The sequence below is a fragment of the Capsella rubella genome, unplaced genomic scaffold (genome assembly GCF_000375325.1).
Source record: "Capsella rubella cultivar Monte Gargano unplaced genomic scaffold, Caprub1_0 scaffold_2, whole genome shotgun sequence".
Lineage (NCBI taxonomy): Eukaryota > Viridiplantae > Streptophyta > Magnoliopsida > Brassicales > Brassicaceae > Capsella > Capsella rubella.
In genome coordinates, this window is record NW_006238922.1 from 3,530,340 (window position 1) to 3,558,004 (window position 27,665).

At 36.6% G+C, this 27,665-nt stretch overlaps 3 protein-coding genes and 1 pseudogene across 3 annotated transcripts; 2 read left to right on the plus strand and 2 right to left on the minus strand.

The window, feature by feature from the left end:
• Window positions 1-6,932: 6,932 nt before the first annotated feature.
• On the plus strand, window positions 6,933-9,769 carry LOC17894350. The gene is made up of 2 exons (XM_006301786.2): window positions 6,933-7,866; window positions 9,756-9,769. Exons 1-2 carry the CDS (start codon window positions 6,933-6,935, stop codon window positions 9,767-9,769), a joined length of 948 nt encoding a protein of 315 aa, XP_006301848.2.
• Window positions 9,770-14,581: 4,812 nt separating this feature from the next.
• On the plus strand, window positions 14,582-17,776 carry LOC17896246 (probable pectinesterase 55). Its single transcript, XM_023787553.1, has 6 exons — window positions 14,582-14,597; window positions 15,827-16,010; window positions 16,099-16,258; window positions 16,727-16,942; window positions 17,207-17,472; window positions 17,575-17,776. The coding sequence occupies exons 1-6, from the start codon at window positions 14,582-14,584 to the stop codon at window positions 17,774-17,776; spliced, it is 1,044 nt and encodes a 347-aa protein (XP_023643321.1).
• An 871-nt stretch (window positions 17,777-18,647) lies between these two features.
• LOC111831947 lies at window positions 18,648-23,457 on the minus strand (annotated as a pseudogene).
• Window positions 23,458-23,509: 52 nt separating this feature from the next.
• LOC17894701 lies at window positions 23,510-26,632 on the minus strand. Its single transcript, XM_006301233.2, has 8 exons — window positions 26,534-26,632; window positions 25,996-26,186; window positions 25,396-25,737; window positions 24,666-25,257; window positions 24,342-24,442; window positions 24,177-24,266; window positions 23,883-24,010; window positions 23,510-23,780 (listed from the first exon to the last, which is right to left on the minus strand). Exons 2-8 carry the CDS (start codon window positions 26,134-26,136, stop codon window positions 23,660-23,662), a joined length of 1,515 nt encoding a protein of 504 aa, XP_006301295.1. The 5' UTR covers window positions 26,137-26,186; window positions 26,534-26,632; the 3' UTR covers window positions 23,510-23,659.
• Window positions 26,633-27,665: the final 1,033 nt, after the last annotated feature.

A 27,665-nucleotide genomic window follows, 5' to 3' on the forward strand; every position in this document is an offset into this window, starting at 1 on the left:
CTTCCGAAGCCGGCAGACCTTCTTCTCATCATTCGTGAAATAGCCTGGCGGAGGCTTCATGTAGACCTCCTCTGTCAAATCCCCGTGTAAGAACGCATTATGGACATCCATTTGATGCACTGGCCAATCATTTCCTGCAGCAATTTCAAGAAACATGCGAACAGTTTGCATCCTCGCGACTGGAGCAAACGTTTCTCCATAATCAACACCTTCAACTTGTTTTTTTCTGAGAGCTACCAACCTTGCCTTGTAGCGTTCAATCGTCCCATCAGAATTGTGCTTGATTTTGTAAACCCATTTGGAGCCAATCGCTTTCTTTCCCGGAGGCAAATCTTCTATTGTCCAGGTTTGAATATCTTCTAAAGCCCCAACCTTAGAACTCATTGCTTTAGTCCACATTGTGCTTCGAATCGCCTGCTTATAAGTCTTTGGTTCAATAGCATCAGTGATGGCTACCAAATAAGCACGATGAGCAGTAGAAAAACGTGAGCTACTCAGATAGTTTTGAATTGGGTACAAAGATTTGGAGTTACCCAGGAATCGTATTTGAGCCGTGTTGGTTTGATAGTCGTGAAATTTGGCCGGTGGCTGACGAGGCCGTTGACTGCGACGAAGAGGAGGTAGAGCACTGTTGTCATTGCCCTCGTTTTCAGTATCAGACGAAGACGGAGTCGCCGGTCGAAAATTTGAGAGAGATGGTGAGGAGGAAATTTCGGGTTCAAGAGGTACCACTGAGGACTCAGGAGATGAAGAACGAATCGGGGAAGATACGTTATTTGGGCCTGAGTTAACAACAGTTGGTAATGGGCTAGGAGAAGAGGAAGAAACATTGAGATCTGTAACAGTTGGGCCGAGAGGCCCGGTGGTGTCATCTTCTAAGGGACCAAGTGAATGAGAAACCCATAATACTTCTTCTTCTTCGTTACGATGACCATCACGACGACGAGTTGCAGAACCAGCAAACGGAAACTCTGTTTCACAGAACCTGACATCCCGTGAGATGAAGAACTCATTTGTATCAAGGTCGTAGAGCCTCCAAGCTTTTTTTCCATAAGGATACCCAACAAAAATGCATTTGCGACTTCGTGACTCAAATTTATCTCCTTTATGCATTTGATTATAAGCATAACAAAGACTCCCAAACACCTTTAAATGATCATAACTCGGAGCAGTACCGTGCAATCTCTCATAGGGCGTGATACCGATCAATGCTGAAGTTGACGTGTGATTAGTTAGATAACCAGAAGTGAGAATATATTCTCCCCAAAACTCGATCGGTAGATTGGACTGAAACCGTAAAGCTCGAGCAACATTGAGAATATGGCGATGTTTTCTCTCGACTCGAGCATTTTGTTGTGGAGTTGCTACACAAGATGTTTCATGAACTATGCCCTTGCTTCGAAAAAACGCACCCATACTTGTAAATTCTGTCCCATTATCACTTCGAAGATGTTTAACTTTCTGATTAAATTGTCTTTCAGCCATTGAAATCAAATTTTTTAGATTAGTCGATGTCTCTGTTTTATCTTGTTGAAGAGAAATCCACACACTACGAGAGTAATCATCAACAATCGTAAGAAAATAACTAGCACCGGAAGATGACGGAGTACGATAAGGACCCCAAAGATCACAGTGTATGAGTTCAAAAACAGCAGTTGTTTTATTATCACTGGTTGGAAAACAAGATCGTGTTTGTTTGGCGCGAAAACACACATCACACGCTATTTAAAATATCAGAATCAATAGAAACAGAAACTTGTGGAAGAGAACCAACTACTTTAGCAGACGGATGTCCCAGCCTATTATGCCACAACTCATAAGCTTTCACCTCCTTTGTTGTAACCAACGCAACAGACTCCATTCTGTAAAGACGGAAGGTTCCACTATCCCGTTTACCAGCTCCAATCATCATCCGCGAAGCGCGGTCCTGAATAACAAGGAACTGATCAGCTAATTGAACAACACAATTATTCTCATCCATCAACTGACCCACTGAAATAAGATCAATTTGCAACTCTTCAACAAAAAAAAACTGATTTCAGAATCAGATTATTTCCCAACACCACCATACCCTCTTGGCATGATATACGTTCACGACCATCTGCTAAAATAACTAAAACGGGTTCCATATCTCTTACATTTGTAAGACTGTCATAGGAGCTTGTTAAATGATGTGAAGCACATGTGTCCAAAATCCAAGATGGAGAAGAACACTTACCAGAAAGTTTTTCATTGCTAGTAGCAGCTCCACCAGGCGCACCACCATTTAAAAGCTTCCTCAGGTTCTGCCATTCAAGATCGCTAAGACCACTCACACCGTCACGGTCCTTGTCCGTAATCACATAGTTGACATGTTCTTGAGATGTCACGTTTGGAACATGAACAGCATTGGCATAAGTGCGACCTCGTCCAGCAGGAGCAGAACCACGACCACGTGAGAGATCGGTGGATGAGAGATCGGTGGGAACGGACGTCTATTGCCAGATTCTCTAGCCTTTGGGGAATGGTGCAGTGATCTATCCTTAATTGATATGGGTTTCAAAGGTAAACGCTTCACTTGGAGAAGAGGGAAAGAGGAGCGGACTTGTATCGCTAAGATACTTGATAGGGTCTTATGTTGCGCCCACGCGAGACTGAAATGGCAAGAAGCCACTGTTTCGCACTTGCCTTTTTTGTCCTCAGATCACGCTCCCTTATATGTTCAGTTGTGTCCGGAGAATCCTGGTGATCCTAGGAGAAGACCCTTCCGTTTTGAGGCGGCATGGATGAACCATGAGAGCTTTAAGGATCTACTAAGTAGCTCGTGGAACTGTGCGGTTAGAACCCCTGAAGCTTTAGATTCCTTAAGGGTGAGATTGAAACGGTGGAACAGGGAAGTGTTTGGTGGGGTTCAAAAAAGGAAAGAGAGGGTCATGTCGGATATTAAGATTACTCAGGATGAGCTCGACTTGAGGCCAACAGATGATTTGCTGTAGAGAGAGGAGAGGCTTATCAAAGAGTTGGATGTGATCTTGGAACATGAGGAATTAATTTGGTTTCAAAAATCGCGGGAAAAGTGGATTACATTGGGGGATAGGAATACTCAATATTTCCATACTTCAAAGATTATCAGGAGGAGAAGAAATCGAATCGAGAGTTTAAGGAATGATGACGGGCAATGGTTAACGACGGCTCCGGAGCTTGAGCAACTCGCTGTCACATATTTTAAACGGCTCTACTCTATGGATGATGTGAACCAGTCTGTTGGGCCACTACCCCAACTGGGCTTTGCCAGACTTTCTTGTGTTAATTTAGCAGACTTGAATAGACCGTTTACTACGGCGGAAGTGGAGTGTTCAATTCGCAGCATGGGGAAGTTCAAGTCCCCTGGTCCGGACGGGTACCAGCCAGGGTTCTACCATCACTGCTGGGATGTTGTTGGTAGCTCAGTGACGAAGTTTGTGCTTGATTTCTTTGAGTCAAGTTGTCTACCGGCTAATACAAATGATGTGTTAGTGGTGTTGATTGCGAAGGTAGAGAAACTGGAGAGGATCAATCAGTTTAGACCTATTAGTTTGTATAATGTCTTGTTTAAGACGATCACTATGACTATGGTCATGAGGCTTAAGAGGGTAATGCCAATCTTGATAGGTCCAGCCCAGTCAAGTTTTATCCCGGGACGTTTAAGTACGGATAATATTATTCTTGTCCAAGAGGCGGTCCATTCCATGAGAAGAGAGAAGGGACGCAAAGGCTGGATATTGTTGAAATTGGATTTGGAGAAGGCTTATGATCGCATCCGTTGGGACTTTTTGGAGGATTCTCTTAGGGCTGCTATGCTCCCAGGTAAATAGATTAACTGGATTATGCAGTGTGTTATCGGCCCCAAGATGAGTGTGTTGTGGAATGGTGAGAAGACGGAGCCGTTTCAACCGACCCGGGGGCTTAGACAGGGTTATCCTTTGTCATCGTACATGTTCGTTCTGTGTTTGGAGAGATTATGCCATCAAATTGAGCTAGCGGTTGCTTCTAAGGAGTGGAAACCAATTAGCTTATCCTGTGGGGGTCCTAAGTTCTCTCATATATGCTTTGCGGATGACCTTATTCTCTTTGCAGAAGCTTCGGTTGATCAAGTGAGGGTGATAACAAAAGTTTTGGAGGGTTTTTGTGCAGCCTCAGGACAGAAAGTGAGTTTGGAGAAGTCAAAGATCAACTTTTCTAATAATGTCAATTGAGAAACGGCCAAGCTTATTAGTGATGAGAGTGGGATACAAGTTACTCGGGACCTTGGCAAGTATTTAGGAATGCCCATCTTACATAAGAAGATTAATAAGGACACTTTTGGAGAGATTATTCAGAGAGTGAATACAAGATTATCGGGCTGGAAGAGTAGGTTTCTCAGCTTTGCAGGGCGTTTAACTCTCACGAAAGCTGTGTTGTCTTCCCTCCCGGTCCACTCTATGAGTACGATAAGCTTACCATCGTCAACGCTGGAACATTTGGACAGAATTTCACGGTCCTTTCTCTGGGGGAGTACGAGTGAGAAACGCAAACAACATTTGATTGCTTGGGATCGGGTTTGTACGCCAAAGGAAGCTAGTGGTTTGGGTATTCGTTCTGCAAAAATCATGAATAAGGCTCTTCTAGCCAAGGTTGGTTGGCGAGTTCTTAATGATAAGCGCAGCCTTTGGGCTAGGGTCTTACAGCATAAGTATAAAGTGGGGGAGGTTAAAAACCACTCTTGGCTGAAGGTTAAGGGGAGGTGGTCTTCTACTTGGCGAAGCATAAGAATGGGAGTGCATGAGGTTGTCCTCCCGGGTCTGAGCTGGGTCATTGGTGATGGTAAAACAATCAAATTTTGGAAAGATAAATGGCTCTTAGACAAGCCATTGATGGATCTGAGTATAATCGACATACCAGGTGGTGAGGTTGAGGTTTGTCCGAGTGATTTATGGTGGGTTGATACGGGCTGGGACCTTACTCGAATTAGCCAATTTATTTCTCATAATACGCGACTGCACCTTGGCGCCGTGGTGATTGATACGGTGACGAGTCCTGGTGATCGAATATCTTGGAGTGCGACTTCGGATGGTGAGTTCACAGTTAAGTCCGCCTACGCTTTCCTAACCCGTGATGACAGCCCTGGACCTTCGATGGGAAGTTTTTTTTGATCGGGTCTGGAAGGTTAAGGTACCAGAACGAGTCCGTTGTTTTCTTTGCCTGGTGGTGAACCAAGCGATTATGAAGGACTGTGAGAGGCATCGGCGTCATCTTACTGACACCGTATTGTGTAAAATTTGCAAGAGTGGGGAGGAGACGATTATTCATGTACTTCGGGATTGTCCGGCAATGTCGGGTGTATGGCGCTGCCTTGTCCCGGTAAGGAAGCTTCATTCTTTTTTCGCTACAAGCATTTTGGAATGGGTTTATCTTAACCTTTGTGACGAGAAGGAGGTGGATGGTTGTCCGTGGGCTACAAGATTTGCAATGGCTATTTGGTGGAGTGGAAGTGGAGGTGTGGTAACATTTTTGGCACAAATTGGAAATGCAGAGATCGAGTTCGTTTTCTTAAAGGACTGGCTGAAGAGGTTTGGACTGCTCACTTGAAGCTAACGAACACTATGGACAGCGTTATACGGGAAGAGAGATTGGATAAGTGGATTCCTCCCGCTGGCGAATGGATAAAACTGAATACAGATGGCGCCTCACGGGGCAACCCCGGACTTGCAACAGCAGGTGGTGTGCTACGGGATAGCTATGGGAATTGGCAAGGTGGTTTTGCGTTGAATATCGGTATTTGCTCGACTCCTATGGCTGAATTGTGGGGAGTTTATTATGGCCTTCTTATAGCTTGGGAGCGAGGTTTTACACGACTTGAACTGGATATTGATTCGGAGCTGGTAGTTGGTTTCTTACGGACAGGGGTTAAGGACGCTCATCCCTTGTCTTTCCTAGTACGTTTGTGCTATGGCTTACTCTCAAAGGACTGAATAGTCCGAATTTCTCACGTGTATAGAGAGGCTAACCGTCTTGCCGACGGTTTAGCTAACTATGCATTTTCTCTCCCATTGGGTTTTCTCTCGTTTGATACTTGCCCGTAGTTTGTGAATCAGATCGTTCTTGAAGACATTCGCGGAGTGGGACAGACTCGGAACGTTCGTTTGTAGTTTTCGCTTTTTATGTTTTTTGTATTTTTAGGGAGCTAGCTCCCTTTCCCCTACCAGAAAAAAAAACAATGAATGACAATTTTCGAAAAAACTAAGTAAACCAAGGATAAATTTATATTGTACTCTTTTTTATTAATATAGGGATAAAACATGTCAAATCAATAGGTATTGATTAGTTCTCCCGCTGTCAGTCGCCTAGCGGTTGCTAGCGGGCGGTTACGGTTGTTAGCGGTTGCTACCAATCATAGAAAACGCTTTACACCGCTTTCTATCGCTCAAAATCGCTGGATTTCAAAAGCTCATTACAGCAAACGTTTGCGGTTTTAGACGATTGCGATCGGTTTAAAAAAGGAAAGAACCTAAAAATCTGTAAATTGAAATATATTTGACCAAATTCTATATATATTGACATTAATTCTCAATAAAATAATCAGAATCTAAAGAATTTTTGAGAAATACCCCTTTTAGTTTACCCCTTTTTTAAAATACCCCTATTTTCTATCCATTTTCAAAAATACCTCTTTTCAAATATGAAAAATTATAAACTTTTATATGGTTGATAAGGTACATCAAGATCATTATTACTACTCAGAGACTAAATCCAAATATTTAGATGGTTTTAAAAGGTTCTAAACGGTATTATCTCTTCCCTCACTCTTTGTTCGTCAACTCTCAAGCATCGCACTGTGCTTGAGAGAGAACTTCTCCTTCTTTTCTTTTTTGTTTCATCCTAGAAAGAAAAAAGAGAGAAAACAATTAGAAGAAGAGTGAAAAACAAAAACAAAAATGGCGGGTGATGAACCAAAATCATCCGCTGTTAAAGACGACGCTGATGAAGATCCCTACAACCATCCATATGATGGTTTCGGGTGGTTCCAAAATGTCATGGACGACCCGAATCCAAATTTGATGGACATGGCCTTCACGGAAAATACGTCTCCTTCTATGTGTCCTCCATTATTACCCTTGGACGTTGACCAAACTCAGTTGTTCCACGAGCTTGATCTTTCCATCTCTAATTACGATACCAACGATGATTTTGATGTACTTTCTTTTTTCGACGACGGATTTACAACATCTTTAGACATGTTAGAACCATTAAATGATTGTCCTAATGAAAACGTTAACAATGATTCCCAAGCAGAGATTACTTATGATTATGTTAATGATCATAACAATAACAATGTGGGTGAAACTACTAGACTTGAAGTGAGTACTCGTGTTTTCGGTGATCCTAATGGTCCAAACTATGAAATCGGCGGTACATCAACAACACCTGTAGCCTCTGATAAAGACTTCGCATGCGACTGTTGCACAATGCTTCGAGAACTAGTCCATCTCAAGGAAGGGGAAATAATGACTACCCTCGTCATATATGGAGGGATTGGTTTCATTTGCCATGCGTTTCTCCATACTCGACTGCTTCCTTCTGATTCTACGGAACCGCAACCACAGAATCAACCTGAACCTCAAAAAATTCATCTGATGGATTTAACTATGGAGGAGGTAAAGAAGTTTATAGAAGATTATTGCTCCCAGAGATTAGTAAGCGGGTTATCACTTGTGCAAGACACTAATGCGGCATTCTATGAAGCCATGAGTGTCAATTCCATCTTTAACCAGTCTCCGCCTATGTTGGCACCACCAACATTCACTGAAGCTCTTGATGTTTCACTTGTGCCGCTAAATGTTGGACGAGCGACAGAGGAACCCACCGCTGGTATGCAGAAAAAAAAACGGTATTTATATGGTTTTTATAAGGTTTTTAAAAGGTTTACAAAGTTTTAATAAGCTTTTTATATGATTTTTAAAAGGTATTTATATGGTACTTATGAAATATATATATAAATTTACCCACATGTAAAGATAATTTGTGTCTATAAATATAAGTTTATACATATTTTTTTGATAAATTTCAAAATTCATAGTGACTTTTTGATAAAATTAGAAAGAGGGGTATTTTTAAAAAATGGTATTGGAAAAGGGGTATTTTTGAAATTCAGTATTATTAATTATTGTTGTTTTACTATAAGATTTATTTTTTGACATTTGAATAATTATTTAATATGTATATTTTGTAATTATTTGTTTTGTAATAATTTTTTTTAGTTAAATATATGAAAATTTATAATTATTTTTGTATGACAAAAAAATATATATTTTCATATATTTAACTTTAAAAATTGTTTTAAAATAATTATTTAGTAATTTATTTATAGTTTTTAGTTATTAATCATATTCATTTTTTCAATATATTTTTATTTTATCATAATAGTATAGTTTTGGTGTATTTTGTATTTATAATTTTTATAATCATATTTACATCTAATTTCGTAATTTTTTTATTTAACTGCTATTGCACCCGCTGGTCAACCAGTCATACCGCATCTATTTTTAAACGCAAAACCAGTCATTCGAATCGCTTAATAACGCTTGAAACAGCAACCGTCTGCTTACACAAACTCCCGCAACTGCAACCGCAACCACTGCGTTTAAACCAGTGAGACCGATAGTTGTCACCAGTTCGTGATGAACGCCACGTAATACAACAATTAAAGGCTCCGGAGCTTTTGATTAAAGGCTTCCATCCCTGCAAAAAAATTTTGTCTTCATCTGTATAAGGTGGTGTTGACCGTTGGTCAGTAAAACAATTGGGCTGTTCCTGCGTTTGGGCCCAATATCATGGGTTTACTTGCTTTGGGCTTCGACACATTTTCATCCAGAATCTTTAGTTTTGTATTGTTTAAAATGTTTTTTTTTTCTCTTCAATAGGTCGACTTTCACATGTTTTCTTCGTTTTTTCCCTTTATTTTCATGACACGTGCTTTACAATATACTAAGGTGTATTCAAAATGGAATTTTAAGAGATTTGAGTTTTATTGAGTTTTTAAATGATTTTGATTATTTTAGGGAAGTTTATATGACTTTTGTAAAATCCTTTCAAGTCTCACCAAAAACCATGAGATTTGGATTTCTGTATTTTTAACTAAGAAAATCCTCCCAAATCCTCTGAAATCCTTCAGAATCATTAAAAGCCAAATCCACAAATTGTTTCCAATAACAGTGGATTTTAAGATGAATTTTGAAATCATTAGTTGAATAACAGTGGATTTCATGAGACTTTTTAAAATTCATGTTTGAATAACAGTTGATTTATAAGTTCTACACAAATCTCTTAAAATTCTACTTTGAATACACCAAGTTACTCATTTTTTTTTTTATAAGCTACTTGGTTGGTATTTAAAAATTTAGTAAAAACTGAATGTGTAAATAAGGATATAATGGAGGAGTTGAATTTTTAATTGTTATGTGTAATAGACTAATAGTAATAGTGTAATACTAAACTCATAATTTTCTTTTTTTTTGTCAACTCTTTGTTTTATTCTTCTTGATTATCAGATTTAGTGAGTAAAGGTCATTTTAAAGTGAGTAAATGTAACATATCGTAAGCAGAAGATTACTTTGTAGATTTTTCCACCTCTATACCTTCTTCTTGGTTATGCTGCATGTCCTCGTATAATCATCTTTATTCATTTGGTATGGCTTATGGTCGTTCAAGAAGCTCACCAACTCTTTTAAGTCTTATGAACTTTTGAAACTCTTTCGCAGGTTCCATGTCATAGTTTATTTCATCTCTTACCTCAAAATTAGTCATAAAAAGAAAACTCAAGAAAGGAACTTATACATGCATATATATAACAACGTTGATTTTAGCAGACAGCAACCGTGTTTGGTAATTCTTGTTTACAAGACGAGCTTCAGCATAACGACCAAGAAATCTTCGTGCCAATTTAAAAAGGTCTACAAAATTCTCTATCAAGACATGTTTAATTTGGGCTTCAAGTAGTCTATGATATCCATGTAAACTATCAGTTGACTGTTTTGATCATCAGGGAGTGGTTCGATCTTTTGTATTTCTGTATTGATTATGACCGATAATACCCTGACAGGGCGGACCACCAGAAACAATGCGGACATATCTCCCTAAAAGAGCACAACCATGAGAAACTGTCCCGGGAACAAGTAAAATTATATTGGGAGGATTACTTATGTAACATGACTTACCGGAAGTGGCAGTAACTCTTGACTTGAAACCATTTGTAACAATTGCTCTTTGCAGTTTCCAATGAAAAGGCAACCAAAGCAGTAATGTGAATAAACCTGTACCTTAGTCTATCATAAGGCTCCCAAGTATCTTCATCTCTGACCCATACATAGCCTTTCCAGTGAATCTACAAAACAATGAAAAATAAAACAAAATCTTATAGTATAGTTATTTTCTTAAGTAAATATAATAAAGGAAATTTTTACATTTACACAACCAAGTAAATTGTACCTTAAAATAAATCTCCCTAAAATAAAGTGTTGATGTTTTGCCTGAAGCCTTTTTCTTTTTTTTTTGCTGGTGCCTTCTTCACAAATGTAAATGGATCCCCATAACAAATGGAGAGTATCTCTTCAACCTTAAACTACTTCTTGTGGAATTACATATCCACTACTCTCCCCTTTTACTTAATTCTGATCACTTGTAACATCATCTTCTGTATCACTATCTATTTCTAGTGGCTCAGTTCTTGGAATAAGTGGAAACTTTTGGCATAGCCTTTTCCCCACTCCTTCAGCAACCTCAAAAAATCCACTGCAGTTTCATTTATCACCTAACAATTAATTGTCCAAATGTTATGATTAGATATATGGATAAAAGAAGCTTAATTCTAACATAATGACCACACTAAAGATTTACATTTGTTTCAGGGTAATTAGATCTCAAACTCTCACAAGCATTAGTTCAAATGCATTGTGTTTGCATGGGTAAGGAAGCTTTTCATGGATTTTGAGTGAACATGTTTTTTAAAATACCATTGTCAATGGGAGAACAAAATATTCAAAATGGATGTAATTTTCAGAAGTTCACAACAAAGATGAACAGTTAGAACTTACTATATCCAATTTTTTTTTCTTACTATTTTAGTTGTTTCTCTAGAATCAAATTTGATATCCAAATACTAATTAACACATAACATGTTCAACAATTGTCTTACTGGTTTTTTTCTTTTTTTCTTTTTTGTCAACGGTTTTTTCTGTATTTAAGGAATTTACGTCAATGACTCCAAATAAATTCTTGCAATAATGAAAATAATCGTTGACTATATCACTGCAAGCAATAAAGTTGTAATTATTTGACTACCATATTTTGTTAAAGATCTACTCTATTAAAAAATTATTGGGTTTGGCAATCAAATCTATACATTTTCACTTTCAAAAAGATAAAATTAATCTTCTAACAAAATATTTACAGGTTCCAGATTTATCAAATTTAATATATAGTATAGTTTTTGGGATATAATTATTATTTCATTTGATCTTACAAGATACGTTTGAATAAAGATTTAACTAAATCCATAATTTTATCAACTTCAGTCAAGATAAAAAAAAAAAATCTTTGAAAAAATTATATTCAATTCTCTTTAATATTTTGGTAAAACTTGTAGTTTTAGTGGGTCAACGAATCTGTAATTCCAATGTATAAAAATCATTTTCATTTATTGCTACCAATTAAATAAAAATTAGTGTAAACTCAATGATTTACTGAGCATTGATGCTTAAGAAATCAAATAAGTGGATCTTTAACCCATACTTGGAATTAAGTAATGAAATGATATGTACATTTATTTAAAGTAGACACATGGTTTCTTCCCAAAGTGGTTAAATTACCATTATTGTGTAATTGCAATGAGAGAATAAATAAATAGACGTTCAAAGTCATCTCTAGTGCATAAGTTTCATGAGTCAAAGGGTTTAAACACTTTTGATTGTAACCAATGAAGTCTCTTAAAAGTATATGGTCTCTCTCATATTTGTTTTTGAGGTTTTTGTCATCACTTGTGATCTCTTGTTATGGTTTAGAATTAGAACCAAGAGGTTTCGATAAAGATGTAGAAACAACAATAGTGGTTGGTAATGATGGTGAGGCTGATTTCAAAACCATCCAAAAAGCCATCGACTCAATTCCTTCTGGTAACAACATGAGTTGGATTAAGATTGAGATTAATCCTGGAATCTACAAGTAAGCTCTCTCATCATTTCCTCTATTAAGTTAGCTTTTCTTTTTTTGATCAGCTTTGGTTCGAGGTTTTTGGTTTTCGGATTTTAGATAAAAAGAAACCTCAAATAAACCAAATTCGTTTTCGCTTTGGATTATTGTTTGGTTTCGAATTTGGTTTAGTTTGGGTAATTTCATCATTCTCCACCAAAAATCGCTTCGGATTTGGTTCGGCTTCAAAATTCGGTTTAATCTCATTTGGTTCGGATTTTGGCCTCCACAATAATCTCCACTTTCTTCATATATTCTATGAGATTCAATAGCATTACAAAACTCATGAAAGAATCAAGAAATGTTTACTTCTTTATTTATTTTATTTGGGATTAACCAAACTTCTAGTGTTTTTTTCTCTAATCATTTCTGATTTCTGAATTTTCGGGTTTTTGAATTTTAGGGAAAAGAGACCCTAAATAAGCCAAATTTTATTTCCGTTTATAATATGGTTTAGTTTTGGGTTTCACCATTCTCGACCAAGAATTCGCGTCATGTTTGGTTTAATTTGGTTAGGTTTGGATTTTTGGCCTCCACATTAATCTCCACTTTCTCCATGTTTTCTATGAGATTCATTAGCATTACAAAACTCATACAAGAATCAAAAAATTGACTTCTTTATATTTTATTATTTGTGGTTTACCAAATTATAATAAGTGTTTATTACATTCATGCAGTGAAAAAATAGTGATTCCGATGGATAAGCAAAAGATAATAATGCAAGGGAACAACGCATCAGAAGTGATAATTCAATATAATGATGCAGGAATATCAAATTCGAGTGGTCCTTTCACACTAAACGCCGAGTACTTCATAGCTATCGATATTACATTCATGGTTAGAGATTTTATATATTAATCACTATTTGCAAATAGATTATTGTTTTAATTTAAAAGTATAAGAAAATTTGTTTTGTTTGTGCAGAATACTTATAACAAGAGGACACCAATTATACAGTATGAACAAATAAAGGTAGCTCCATCAGTTATACTAACCGCGGACAAGGCTTGGTTCTATAGCTGTAGGTTCATCAGTGTCCAAGACACGGTCGCTGATTTCTTCGGCCGTCACTACTTCCAAAACTGTTACATCGAAGGAGCCATCGATTTCATATGGGGAGGAGGCCAATCTGTATTCCAAGTAATCTTTTATACATATTTCTCTCATACAAAGGTTAACTATAAATGTGTATTGATGTAGATTAATAGTGTCGTATCGTGGCCTGATCGTTCATGTTTTAAGCCGAAATCCACCACGGCCGAACGGGCTAACCCGTGCTTTTCTTACAAATTTAAGGTTTAGATTTATATTTGTATATTTTTGTTTTTCGATTACAATGAGTAAGATAAGTTTGTTTCTTGTGGATACAGAACTGCATTATATACGTTAAAAGAGTGGCGAAAATGGGAATGGTGAATAGACAAATGTTAACAGGATACATAACCGCACAAGGGAGGCAAAGCGAGGAAGACACAAGCGGATTTGTATTCGTTAATTGCGAGATCAAAGGAAGTGGTAAGACATTTTTGGGAAGAGCTTACCGAGCCTACTCTAGAGTTATCTTCTATCAAACCATCATGTCAAGTGTTATTGTACATCAAGGATGGGATCCTATGAAATATCAAGGCGAAGAGTACGCAATGCCTTGTCTCTTTTACTTATAATCTATGCATTTGTTACATATTTGATCGACAATATTCTAACGGTAACATAAAAATGAATCAGGGATAACTTTACATTCGCGGAGATAGATTGCACGGGGAAAGGCGCGAATAAGACAGGAAGAGTTAAATGGGAGAAGAATTATACTGCCCAAGATGTTGAATCGCTTATAGAACCCAAAACTTTCATTAATGGAGATGGTTGGATGGCTAGTCTTCCTTCTTCTCTTGTCAATTTATATTTACCAAAATATAAATTGAATCTCTTATAGAACCCAAAACTTTCATTATTGTTTAAGAGATCGATAATTTTTATTTTATTTGTTTATTTAGACTACATTTCTTCCTTATTTTTTTGAATGAATGTAAAACATATTCAACCAAAAGAACCATGTTTATATTTTATGCGTCATCCTATATAGTTTTTGAATGGTAAGGAAATAAGACAAAATGACACAAGTTTTAATCTAAGACACTTGTATGTCTTCCAACTATGTGTGCCGATCTATGAATTTAGCAAGATGATCAGAGGATGTTCGAAATTCTCCATTCATATATTTATTTTTCTATAATGAGAAAAAATAATACTCCTTTTTTATATATATAATAAAGTAGAAAAATTATATAAATCATTTACATTAGTTATATATATTTTTTATTTTCGCGTCATCGGACATCCAATGACTAACTTGAGAGGTACGCGAACTCGGCAGGAAAATTTGGGAAACATAAGCTAACGATTATGATATCAACTCAACAATGATCCTTTTGAAAATTAACATAGTTTAACCAATAAAAAGTAGAAAACTAACCGTTAGGTTCAATAACATTATCGTTACCCAAATGATTAGTTAATCGAACTGGTTTTCAAAGTCAATGAGTTGACTTTTTCTTGTTACCTAACTAGATTTGACCTTTCAATTTCTTCTTACTTCTTAGATTAATACCACCAAACTGAAGTTAGAATATCTATGATTGAAAAGAGATCACGAAAGGCATGCGTCTCCGGGAAATTTGAACTTAAAAGTATTAGATCTTCTTAAACTCATTTCGCATAGAAAACAATATTAGATCATATTAGATAATTTATCTTTATATAAACATGTTCTAGAGCTTGACGGAGTCTAAGAATTGTTCTTGATCAAAAGTTCACTTAGGAAACAAATCACTTTTTCTTCTTTTCAAATTGGAAGTCACAGTGATTCATGGTTGTTTTCGGACAATTATCTAGCATGTCCTACATTTTCAGAAGATCGTCTAGCTAGACTATGAAAGGGTATTCATGTAATTTTGGTTTAAAAAGTCAAATGAGTGGATCCTTAACCATACTTAGAATTAGATAAGGACATGTACAAAACTTGATCAGTATGTTATAACATACTTAATCATAGTTATAAATTTGAAAAAAAAAACAATCATGATGTTATAAATTAGCAAACGTATTTACTTTCTATTTTACAAACTTCTTATTTAAAAAAATCAATTTATGCACAAATTATCTCTTCTATATTGAATTATATTACTTAGCAGTTTACTTGTAGATTTTGTCAATGAATCAATTTATTATTTTTATGAATTACTGCTGCAATGTAAATTGCCAAAAAAAAACAAATTTTTTAACTAGTGGGTATATACTTGCTTCTAGTTAAGAGAAAATAAAAATCAGTGGATCTTTAACCATACTTGGAATCAGATAAGAACATATTACATATAAGTAGTTAAAATACCATTGTATATAATTAATGTCAATATCAAAATATATAATCTTCAAACAATGATCAATATAAATGTCCAAAAATGTATCAACCAATAATAATAAACAAAGTTGAAACTTCTACCTATAGTTTATCTTGATTTTTAAGTTCTGAACCCAATGAAATCTCTTAAAACTATATTGTTTCTCTCATTTTTGTATTTATCGACAGCTTCGTCATTACTTATCTCTTCTTATGGTTTAAATCCGAAAGATTTCTACAAAGATGTAACAAAGATATTGGTGGTTAGTCATAATGGTAAAGGTCATTTCAAAACCATCCAAGCAGCTGTAGACTCTGTTCCTAGTGGTAACACAAATTGGATTAAGATTTATCTTAGACATGGAACTTACAAGTACGTTAGCTCTCTCATCTCTCCACTTCTCTTTGTTTTATGTTTTATGTGGGTTGACTAGTTTATGTATATGTGTGTGTTGATACAGTGAGAAGGTAGTGATTCCAAAGGAGAAAGAAAAGATTATAATGCATGGAAACAATGCAGCAAAAGTTGTAATACAATATAATGACGCAGGAGTATCTAATTCGAGTGGTCCTTTCATAGTAAACGCCCAATACTTTGTAGCTATCAAAATTACATTCAAGGTTAGAGTTCAAGATTTTGTAGTTTTAATATGTCTAGTTCTTTTTTTGATAGATACTAATATGATTCTTAAATCAATTTATATGATAAAATTTTATAAAGATAAGTAAATATAATACTATTAATAATAGTATTTCTTAACATTTGCGCCAAATTTTTTTGAAAAGATATAGAAATATAAATAATTTATCCCTAGATGTATGAAAGTATCAAGTATGTAAGCAAATATTGAAATATATACTTTGTTTTCAGAAAGGAAAATGATGAGTGTTTATGGCATGATTAAAACTTTGATTGAACTTTATAAAATATAAAAATGACACAGAAATGATCTGAAATATTTAGCTATTTGCCTCATTTCAGTAATTATCTGACATAACAATGTGTTGTTCTATGGAGGAAGACATGTGGTCAAATGAAGTAATAACAAGAACAATAAATATTGCGAAACTGACATCGTGGTTGTGCAGAATACGAATACCAAGATGACACCAAAAATACCATATCCAGCGATAAAAGTCGCTCCAGCAGTTATACTAACCGCGGACAAGGCATGGTTCTATGGCTGCAGCTTCATTAGTGTCCAAGACACAGTCGCCGATTCTTCCGGCCGCCATTACTTTAAAAATTGCTACATCGAAGGAGCCATCGATTTCATATGGGGAAGAGGCCAATCTATTTACCAAGTAATGTTGTCATCTCATATATCTCATATATGATTAGGGATTGATAAAAATAAACATGAATTTTGGGCCGTATAAATTTTTAAAAATTAGGGACTAACTTATAAGTTGAGCCGGTTTCATTTCTAAGCCACATAAACAAGACCTACCAAGGCCAAAACATATAAACAAGACCTACCAAGGCCAAAACATATAAACAAGACCTAGCAAGGCCAAAACTTACTGAGTACAATTTAGATATCTAAATGACTTTGTGTGTGGATGTAGAACTGTGTGATATACGTTAAAGGAGTGATACCAAAGGCAAAGGTGAATGAAGAAGGGGTTTTAGATGGATGTATAACCGCGCAAGGCAGGGAAAGCGAAGAAGACACAAGTGGATTTGTGTTTAATAATTGTGTGATTGAAGGAGATGGCAAGGCGTATTTAGGAAGAGCTTGGCGAGCCTACTCTAGAGTTATCTTCTATGGAACTCAAATGTCCAATGTCGTCGTACCTCAAGGATGGGATCCTATGAATCATCAAGGCCAAGAGTACGTAATGTTTTGTTCTCTTTTGTTTCATTTGTTACATATTTGGTAGGTATGTTTTAACAATAATTTCGACTTACCAAGAAGGAAAAAAAAACAAATCAGGGATAAATTTACATATGCTGAGGTAAATTGCACTGGGGAAGGAGCGGATATGAAAGGAAGAGTTGGATGGGAGAAGAAGCTTTCAGCTAAAGATGTTAAATCTCTTATAGATTTCAAAACTTTCATTGATGAAGATGGTTGGATGGCCACTCTTCCTTCTTCTATCGTCTCTTTATATTCACCTTCTTCCATTAATTTTTAGATGATCCATAGTTTGTAATATTTTTTCTTTAATACATATTCATATTCGTATGAAAGATTATATGATTCAAAGTTACTTTGTGTTTTGGTATTTTTTCGTATGCGGAGTTAACAGGAGTAAGGTGTCTTGTGAACACTATGAACAGATCAGGGAATAGAAAACATGATAGGGTATGTTTTCACAAGACACCTGAACTTACTATAGTAATGTAGTGCGTAGAGGTGCATCATCAAAAGATACGTAACCCAATTTTATTGATAAAAACTGTAATCCTCTTTCCTGAATTTTCACTCTCTACAACGTTCAAGCTTTAGCATATGGTTTCAAAAACTAAAGACATGTAATGTAGTGCGTAGAGGTGCATCATGAATGAAGTATGCATCATATGCATATGGTCAATTTCAATATTACCAAACAGCTAAAGACAAAACAAAGCTTTTGTCTATATGTGGTTCTTTTAAACTGCTGGACCTGGATGTATACAAAAGGGACATAATAACATGGGAACTAGATTTGAAGAGCAGAAATATGACAACCAAAGCAAAAGAGACACATCCAGCTCGAGATCAAATTTACAATAGCTATAATCAAGATAACAAGAAGTTTGATGCAAAATGTAAGAATAAGATATCATTGAGAAGACAATCAAAGTACTTTTATAGGCGTTTGTATAGAACATTACAGTGGAGAAGCAAGCAAGGCACAAGAGTGCTGTCCAGTTTCTTGAATTGACATTTATTAAAGAAAAGTAGTGAAAAACAAGAGCTCTTAAATGACATTAGTTGTCGCTTTGTCGGAATATAATGAAAACAAATAACTATTAAGCTTTGTAAATCACCAAATGAATGAACATTTACTGAATATTCTTTGCTACTAGAAAGAAATTACCACATTCTAAAACGGGAGAAACAAAACAGTTTCAAAAGATATAATAGGAACAGACATATTAACCATTTCTTCAGTTTTCTAGTAGCACTTGTCATCTTTGTCTTCCTTGGCTCGGATTTGCAGTCTCCGTTATCCGCAACACCCTCAGCTCTGTTAGATGTCTCGCCTGATACAGATATAGATCTATTGTTGAGGTCTTCTTCATTGATAGATGCTTTTCCGGGTTCATGTGTAACGATGTGGTCATCTTTACTGCCAGATTCTCCATTGTTGTTGGGGTCGATTTCATCAGTCAAGATTTGGATACCACATTCAGTAATGGCCAAATCTTGAAACCTGCAGCTGAACTGAAACATGATCTTTGCGTTCACTTCAGAAGGATCGATAAATGGCAACTCAGCGTGAAATATAAATAGATGTTCCGTTCGAAGTCTGCAGACACTGGATACTCCGTTGGATAGGCCGAACGTCATGTCAGTGGAGTTTACTGAGTTGCCGATTATTGTGCAACGATAGGATACTCTTAAACATCTTTAAGAGTTCGTTAGGTGAAATCACGACGCAAACCTTAAATTTGTTAAAACCAGAATAAGGAATTGTTAAAGAATCTCCTCTGGCTCGGTGATTGAACTCTACAGGTACTTTTCTTCCAGGTAAGAAAGCCCACCCGTCAACAAATGATTGTTGAATAATCTCTTTTCTTGCTTGTTGACCCAATTTGAAGCATTTGGTGAAATTGAGCTCTGCATGTGGAGTGTTTAAGGGGATACTTACTCTCTCTAGTGATTTGCAACCGTGTGCTCTTAGACCTTTGAGCGAACAAGGAAGCGTTGGCAATGACGCAAGTCTTTTGCATTTTGTAAGAATAAGGTATTGTAGATTATCAAGACCTTTAATGCAATCTGTAATCCTCTCAATACCACTATTACTTAGGTCTATACTTCTTACACTGGCGGGGAGATGTGTTGAAAAGGTCTTGAAATATCCATTGCCTCTTATATCAACATCTTCTTTCTCAAATGCTTCGCCTGATTCAGATTTGGATATACCGTCGTCATCTTCTTGATTGTCAAACGCTTCATGTGTATCTTTGTGGTCACCTTTATCACCATTTTTGCTCCCGTCTGTCAAGATCTGGATACCACATTCAATAATGTTAAAATCTTGATCGCTGCTGCTGAACTTCAGAAGGATCTATATATGGCAAGCCAGAGTGAAATAAAAATAGATGTTCCCTTTTAAAATCATTGGATAGGCTGAACTTCATGTCAATGGACTTTACTGAGTCGCCGATGACGATGCAACGATACAACAACTTCGAAAATAGATTATATTTGGCTTGGTTAGGCGAAACCACGACGCAAACCTTAAATCTGGAGAAACCATAATGAGGCATTTTTAAGGAATTTCCTCTGGCTCAGTGATGAAACTCTAGAGGTACTACTCTTCCAGGTAAGATAGCATGCCCGTAAACAAACGACTGTTGAATAATCGCTCGTCATGCTTCTCTATCCAATTTGAAGCAGTTGGTGAAATTGAGATTTGCATTTGGAGTGTTTAAGGGGCCACTTAATCTCTCCAGTGATTCGCAACTGCTTGCTAATAGAAATTTGAGTGAACTAGGGAGCACTGGCAATGAGGTGAGTCTATTGCAGCATGATAGAACAAGCCCTTCTAGATTATGAAGACCTATGATGCAATCATCTGCCATGAGACGTCTCCCGTGTAGTTTTACATTTGTTACACTCTTGGGGAGATGTGTTAAGAAGGTCTTGGGATTTCCATTGCCTTCTATATTAACATGCTTAAGGCGAGAGCAATGCCTCAGTGATGCAGGCAATTCTTCTATCACTTTTTTGGTAACATCGAGGCTATAGATGCTGATTGGGAAATCTGGAAAACATTTTAATCCCGAGCATCCAAGTAGGTTGATACTCTCAAGAGATGTCAAGTTGCTGAGAGTTGGAATGACTTCTAGATTGCTACAGTTTACCATATTAAAGTCAGCTATTTTATGAAGCTTCGAAATTGTGGATGGAAGCTTTACCAAAGCACTGCAAGCACTCAGATCCAATTTCTCCAGGTTTATAGCATTTGAAAGATCTGGGAGTTTTTCCAAACGAGATGACAGCGTGAAAACCATCTCCTTGAGGTTTGCGAGAGTCTGAATATAAAGATCAATACATAGTGAGAAAGACTATTTCTAATATCAATTATAACTTCTCATGTTTCCCAATAATACACTTAAATAACTAACCTGAGTTCCTTCCCATAGTTTCTCGAGCTCGCTATTTTTCATGTTGAGTTTGACGAGATTTTCTGCGCGAAATCTAAGAGGAAGACTCTTTCTTGGGTATGCCTCCCAATAAAGTAACCTCAGGCGAGGTGGAAACTCCATCTCCTCTGGTACGTACAATTGTATATTTCCGGTATTCCTCGCATTGTAAACTTTCAAGAAAGCCAGATTGTGCATTGTTTGAAAAGCCCTTGCGCGTATCATTAATTCACTGTTCTCGGATAAGTCAACTGATATACCTACAATTGATCCATTAACCTAACAAATACTCCAAAGCAGAACTTTGTTAGTTGCCAGTTGATCTACTTAAACAACAACGAATAATCATGGTAATGCAAAACCCATCCAAAAGAAAACTTACTGTTGCGTTTTCTGGAACATTGCAAATTTCCAGGGCATCTACTAGAATCTGGCGTGTCCAAGGCGCTTGTCTGGAAATGACTTGTTTCGCCATTACTTGTAGCAAAAAGTGCATTACCACTTTACTTTCACGGTCTATATGTATGAGATGTCTGTTGGCTAGGATTTTTAATCCAAGTCTAACTCCCAAGTTACTTTTTGCAAGCATGGATGTCACATGATCAACATGTTCATGATTGAAGAAGATTGCAACGTAGAGAAATATAGATTGGTCTTTCTCATGTAAACTCTCATAGCCCACTTTCAATACACTCTCAATTCTTCCATCAAGAGAGTTTCTCCACCTTGATAGTTCATCTATCCAGTCAACCTCGGTCTTTCCTCGCAATGTTGACCCCAAAACATGCAGACCCAAGGGAAGATTACCACAAATTCTCACAACTTCATACGCAAGATCCTTAAACCTTTCAGGTGGATAGGTTTGTCTAAAAGCAGAAAGACAAAAGATCATTAGAGCTTCTCCTCCTGATGGAAACCCCACTTGGTATATAATATTAATACCATGCTGCTTCAAAATCTCTTTGTTTTCAGTGGTCACTATGACCCTACTTCCTGGGCCAAACCACATGATATTAGCCAAAGCCTCAAGTTGATCTAGACTCTCCACATCATCAAGAATGATGAGAACCTTCAGGTCATTGAGCCTTTCTTGTATTACACTTAAATGGCATATCCTCATACCATTTTGGTTCAAAAGCTTTGAAAGAAGTTGCTCTTGTAACCGTAACGTCAAACCATACTCGCGAGGACCACTTTTGTAAACTTCCCTAAGGTTGTCAACGAAACAAGTATGTTGAAACTTACTAGAGATACGACTTTGTAAAGCTCTGGCAATTGTACTCTTACCAATACCTGCAGGACCAGAGATTCCAACCATCTTAACTCCATCATTATTTAAATCAAGCAAAGATTCCATTTTTCTCAAATGGCCTTCTAGTCCGACCATGCCATCAAAATCGCTAGAGGGTGTGTCGTTCAGCTTATCTGAAACATCACTTGCAATATTATCGATCATTTCTGCTTCATTGTCCCTGATAAAAGAGAAAGAAAAAATCAACGTTCCCAATCAAATAGCCATAAGATAAGAACACCGTAAAAATAACATTTCTCTGTTCCTAATATGTATAGCTTATGACATCTATATCTAATATCCACTCAACAAGAAATTATAAAACTCATTCAACAAGTCCATTCTCTCAATCACTTCAAATCTTTTCTATTCACCAAAAAAAGAAAACTGTAACTAATCAAACACAAACCATTTTAGGGAGTGTACTCCTGCTATGTTGCCTACATAAGTCAAAGCTTGGCTCCATTTTCTCCTATGCTCCTCTGTTTTACGAGCACAAGTTTCATTGAAAGCAATCCCAAAATCTCCTGTTTGTGCCCGCACATCACGAGGATCTACTCCATAGAAGACAGTCATCACTGTTTGCCCCATAGTTTCCTTGCATTCCAAAATATCCAACAGCTCATCCAAACACCAACTGGAAGAAGCAAAGTTTTTCGAAAGCAATACGATCGCGATCCTTGATTCTCTAATGGCTTGTCTGAGAGCTTGGGCGATGATTTGGCTTCTCTCCATCCCTTGATCATCGAACATCGTAATTCCATTGTAGGTGAACTTTTTACGTAAATGGGCGAGAAATGTCTTACGGACATCTGGTCCGTGGAAGCTTGTGAAGACATGGTATCTCCAGTTGCGAGGTGGACAAGAAGAAGAAGAAGAAGAAGAAGAAGAAGAAGATAAAACCATGATTGAGAGGATCTTGAATCGTTCAAAATGACAGAGAGTTCTCAAAGACGTGTTTGGATAAGCGATTTATGGATAAGAAAATGGCATAGCAGAGTTCACTTGCTGAGCTACAGAGAGAGATTTGGGAAGTTTTTTTGCTCTTTCTTTCATTGGTAACAGAGTAAAACAAGAAAAGTCAAGATTATCATTGTGGTGAGACCTAAGAAGTAGTTTCGAAGAAATAAGGACCTTTTTGGCTCTTGGCATTGACAACAACAACCGTGGACCATGTCGGCAGCTGAGGATAATGTCTTCACTGTTGCTAACTTGTTACTTGGTTAGGTCCGGTTAACTGGATTCAAGAAACGAAAGTTAGAAATAAAACTGTTCTCCAGGACATAAACAGTATATATTCATCTATGTTTTATAGACATTCAATTCTTATTTAACAACCAACATTTGATTCTTACTTCTATAGTGCTTTCTTATTAGTATTTACAACAAACGGTTTATTCGAGTATGATCATAACAATATATCCATCATTTAGCCTTTGATTGCTTTGTAGCATCGGAGGCTGCACAATGGTAGATTTGACACTGAATCTCTGTATTTGTATGGGTTGGTACATTCTGGACCAGCACATTTCTCCCGCGGTGGAGGATAACTGATTCATTTCGCAAGGTGAACCATGTTAAATTTTCAGTAAAACCTGATTCCGCGTGATGAGTCTTGTGCATCGAATAAATAGCTGTATTTTAAATGATACCTGTGAGGTGTAGAGTTGAATATAGCTGGCAATCCAAGTTCTTCGGGGAAGGTTACGATGGTTCCTGAAGGACCCATCACCCACTTCACTGTGTCTGATCTACGGGCAATCGAGTCTGCAGCTTTCTCCTGCACATAACAGATTTCAAACAATCATTAAGATTAGTAAAAAACATCTCATATGAGATGCTCATAGTTTCATTCAACAGCATAAGATAATGGGTTATACATTCATGAAACCAGCTGAGAATGGACAATATGAATGACCTTAGGAAAGTACAATTTCAGTTTATACCTTGGCTTTCTCTTCTTGGCGTTTCTTTATCTTATCTTCTTTCTTCTTTCTGCTAGAGTCTTGGCCCAGAATCTTCCTGATTGCCTCAGCCTACCGACGCACAAATGTTTTATCTACGGTTGATTTAACCATTTAACTGAAAGAAAAAGTAAAAGAGGACCAAACCTCTGACTCTCTTGCTGCCTTTTCAACTTGCAATTTACGTCTCCGAGCAGCCTCAGCTTTCTTTATTTGTTGATCCACCTCTAATCCATTTTCTTTTCGCTCTGTAAACAAACAAAACAAGCAAAAAGCTTTAAGTCCAAGAACAATTTGATAAGAACTTTGACTGGAACATAGATTGGGCAACAGTATAGGTCTCTGAACTAATGTGACAACCAGAGTAGGCAGACCCTGCGATTGAGTCAACAATCTAATGCATGAGCCACATTGCAAGTACCACATTAAAAACTCCTAAGGAAGAGCAGGTAAGATGTTCATCAAGCTTACTTCTAGGTGGAGCCGGAGGTAAGCCACGAGGAAACTCAATGAGGTTTCCGCTATGTCCAGAACGTCGACGTGTAGTCACAGTCATTTCTGTCTTAACTTCACTCTGACCTTCTTCAGCTGCTCTTCTTCTAGTTCTCGAGCTCTTATTTTCTGGCTCAACATCTGAAACAGCCTCTTCTTCTTCCTCATCATCATCGTCCTTAACATAATCAGCGTCGTCAAATGCTTTTCCCGTTTTATCCTTCTTACCTGACTTCTCCGATGTTCCTACACCACGTGGGAGTTCTACATTTTGTTTCATTACCTTGGAAAGCTTTTTATGTTTTCTGCTCCTTTCTTCATCGTCATCAACATCTTCTTCCACAGCCACAACTTTAGCCATTTTCATCCTTTTGAGAAACTGAATTTCTTCGTCATCATCATCAAGACTATCGAGTTCCTCATCCAAAACACGTCTCTTAGAAATGCGGCTGCTTTTACGAGTCGGATTCGTGATTGTTTTGCTATCTCGGGTACCATTACATGAATCTGATTTGCTTGCGGTGTCCAGCGGTGCCCCTCTTAGTTTAGTGGATCGTTCGTTTGAAATGACCTGTTAGGAAAGAAGCAAACAACAACAAATTACAACTGTAGGAGAAGAATTTCATCAGAAAGACTGAAAACTCACGCAGTTACTAGCACATACTCCAGTGAGAAAATATATTTAAGCATTTGAGAAAGGATTTAGTACCTGGTTAGTCTGACTAATTGCCAAGGCATCATCTGATACATGAGAAGACTTTGTCGAACACAACCCAATATCAGAACCGCCATCAGAAGCAGATACTACATTTATAGTTTTTGACGAACCACCGAGTTTGAGCTTAACCTTCTTGATGGTATTCTCATCAAAACCAGCTCGGCGTTCTGTTTTGTCAATTGAGTCTTTCCTTTTACAAGGGACAAGAAATCCTTCAGTGGATGCAGTACTGTAAGCTCCGCCTTGCCTCACTTGGTTACTTCCTTGAAATGAACCATTCGTTGAACCTTCATCTGACTCCACTGCTTCTATCTCTTCTAGCCTATTCTCATTCTACCAACACAAAGCCAAAATCTACACATCAGTTAACACAATTAACAAACCTATTACTAGTAGAAACATAAAAATCCATCGTACGAAAGGACCAGAAAGTTCATAACGATCCAAAGTATTAAAGTGACTATTCTACATAACTACTAAAGAGGTTTGAAGATACTTAGCAAGAAAACTATTCTTAACTTAACCAAAAGAAGTATCTTGCAGCAGAGATGGATCGTAACTGCAAAAGTTATTATCTTGGTGGTTTCTTACATTGTCAGGAACTGGTGTAGATGGCAAAGACGAAGCATCCTGTAACTGTCGTTCATTCCAAGGCCGACGCAACGTGGTGCTCCGCTTCTTCTTTGTTGCACTGCTCGTATTACTAAACCCTATACCTCCAAGACTTTCCATAACTAGTTTTTGCTTGACTCAAAACTCAAAGCTCCACATACTTGAATCCCCTAAAGATAATATTACTCAGCAGCATCAGATGATGAAATCAAACTTATCCACAACAACAAAAAGAGCTTAGCTTTAGATATACAGATAACTTCAGATTCCCATTTGTTATCTATTTAAGTTCACAAGCAAGCTTGTAGAGGAAACACAACAATCAACAAGAATCAAAGCAAAAGGAAGAGACTTTTCGAATCAAATTCACAATTCGTTTCAAGGGTCATGGTTTAGAGTCTCGAATTGGTCAATTCAGTGAAATTTTTACTCATTTCTTCAATCCGATCAAAACAACTGAATAACAAAGACAAAAGCAGAGTACTTGAAACAAAGAGGTCGATTAAACTAATTATACCTGATTTAGATTCAAAGGATCGAACTTTGAGCCAAGGTAAGCTGTAATTAGGGTTTATGGTGTATGTGAAACAAAGAGTTGACGAAGAAGATGAAGTTGTGAAACTTCACCGTCTTCACTCTTCTGTGAAGAAGCCAGAGAAGCAAAAGGCGTAGGTTAGTAGGCTAATCTACGCGTACTTTGGTTAACGTTAGTGTTTATAGACTGGGTTTATCACTAAACAGTTGTATATATATCTATTGGGCCTTGTGTTTCGCTTCTTCTGTTATAACTCGGCCCATTAAAACAATGCACACAGCACACTCTTCTCTTCACATCTCAAGTGTCTCTAAAGGCCCCAAAAGGATAGTATTTTTGTTTCCAACAAAAAATATTCAGATTGAATAACTTCAGAGGCAGTGGAAATTTGGACCAAAATTGTTATTACAAAAAAAACATAACAACCATATGAGCAAAATATTGCGATTTGGTCATTACAATATAAGTTATTTAACGTTAATTCAATTGGATTAAAAGTATTTTTTATTGTACTATAATGTGTTATTCACAAATAAAAAGGTGAATTTTTTTTTTAACACTACAAATTATATAGATGAAAAAGTTATATTTTTATGGTTTAAAAAAAACTTTTATAATTATTTAAGAGAACCTGTTTTCTTATCAAGACTTAGGCTCCAATTGGTGACCACTTTTTAGGAATAGAATGAAGAGGAATGTGGTGTTCCTCATTGTTCCTCAATTTTTGCTACCATTTACGCATAATGTTTTTTCAATTTTCAGATATGTGGGATCTATATTATTCCTATTCATTCCTCAAATAAAAAGGAACAACAGTTCAAAAATGTTCTTACTCAAAATTGTAGAGGAACAATGAGGAAAAAATATTATTTTCGTTTTTTTTTTTATAATTCAATATTTTAAAAATATTTATATTGATAATTTTGGCATTTCTATATATAAATACTTTAAAAAATTATTATATATTTTAAATAAAATATTATTTCATCATAATTTTCACTTTCTATTAATGTTTTGAATCTATATATTATATTAGAGAAATATTTAAAGAAATTTAAAATAGGTTTTAACTTAAAACATTTATTAATGTTTTAAAATATAAAAAAAAAATTAA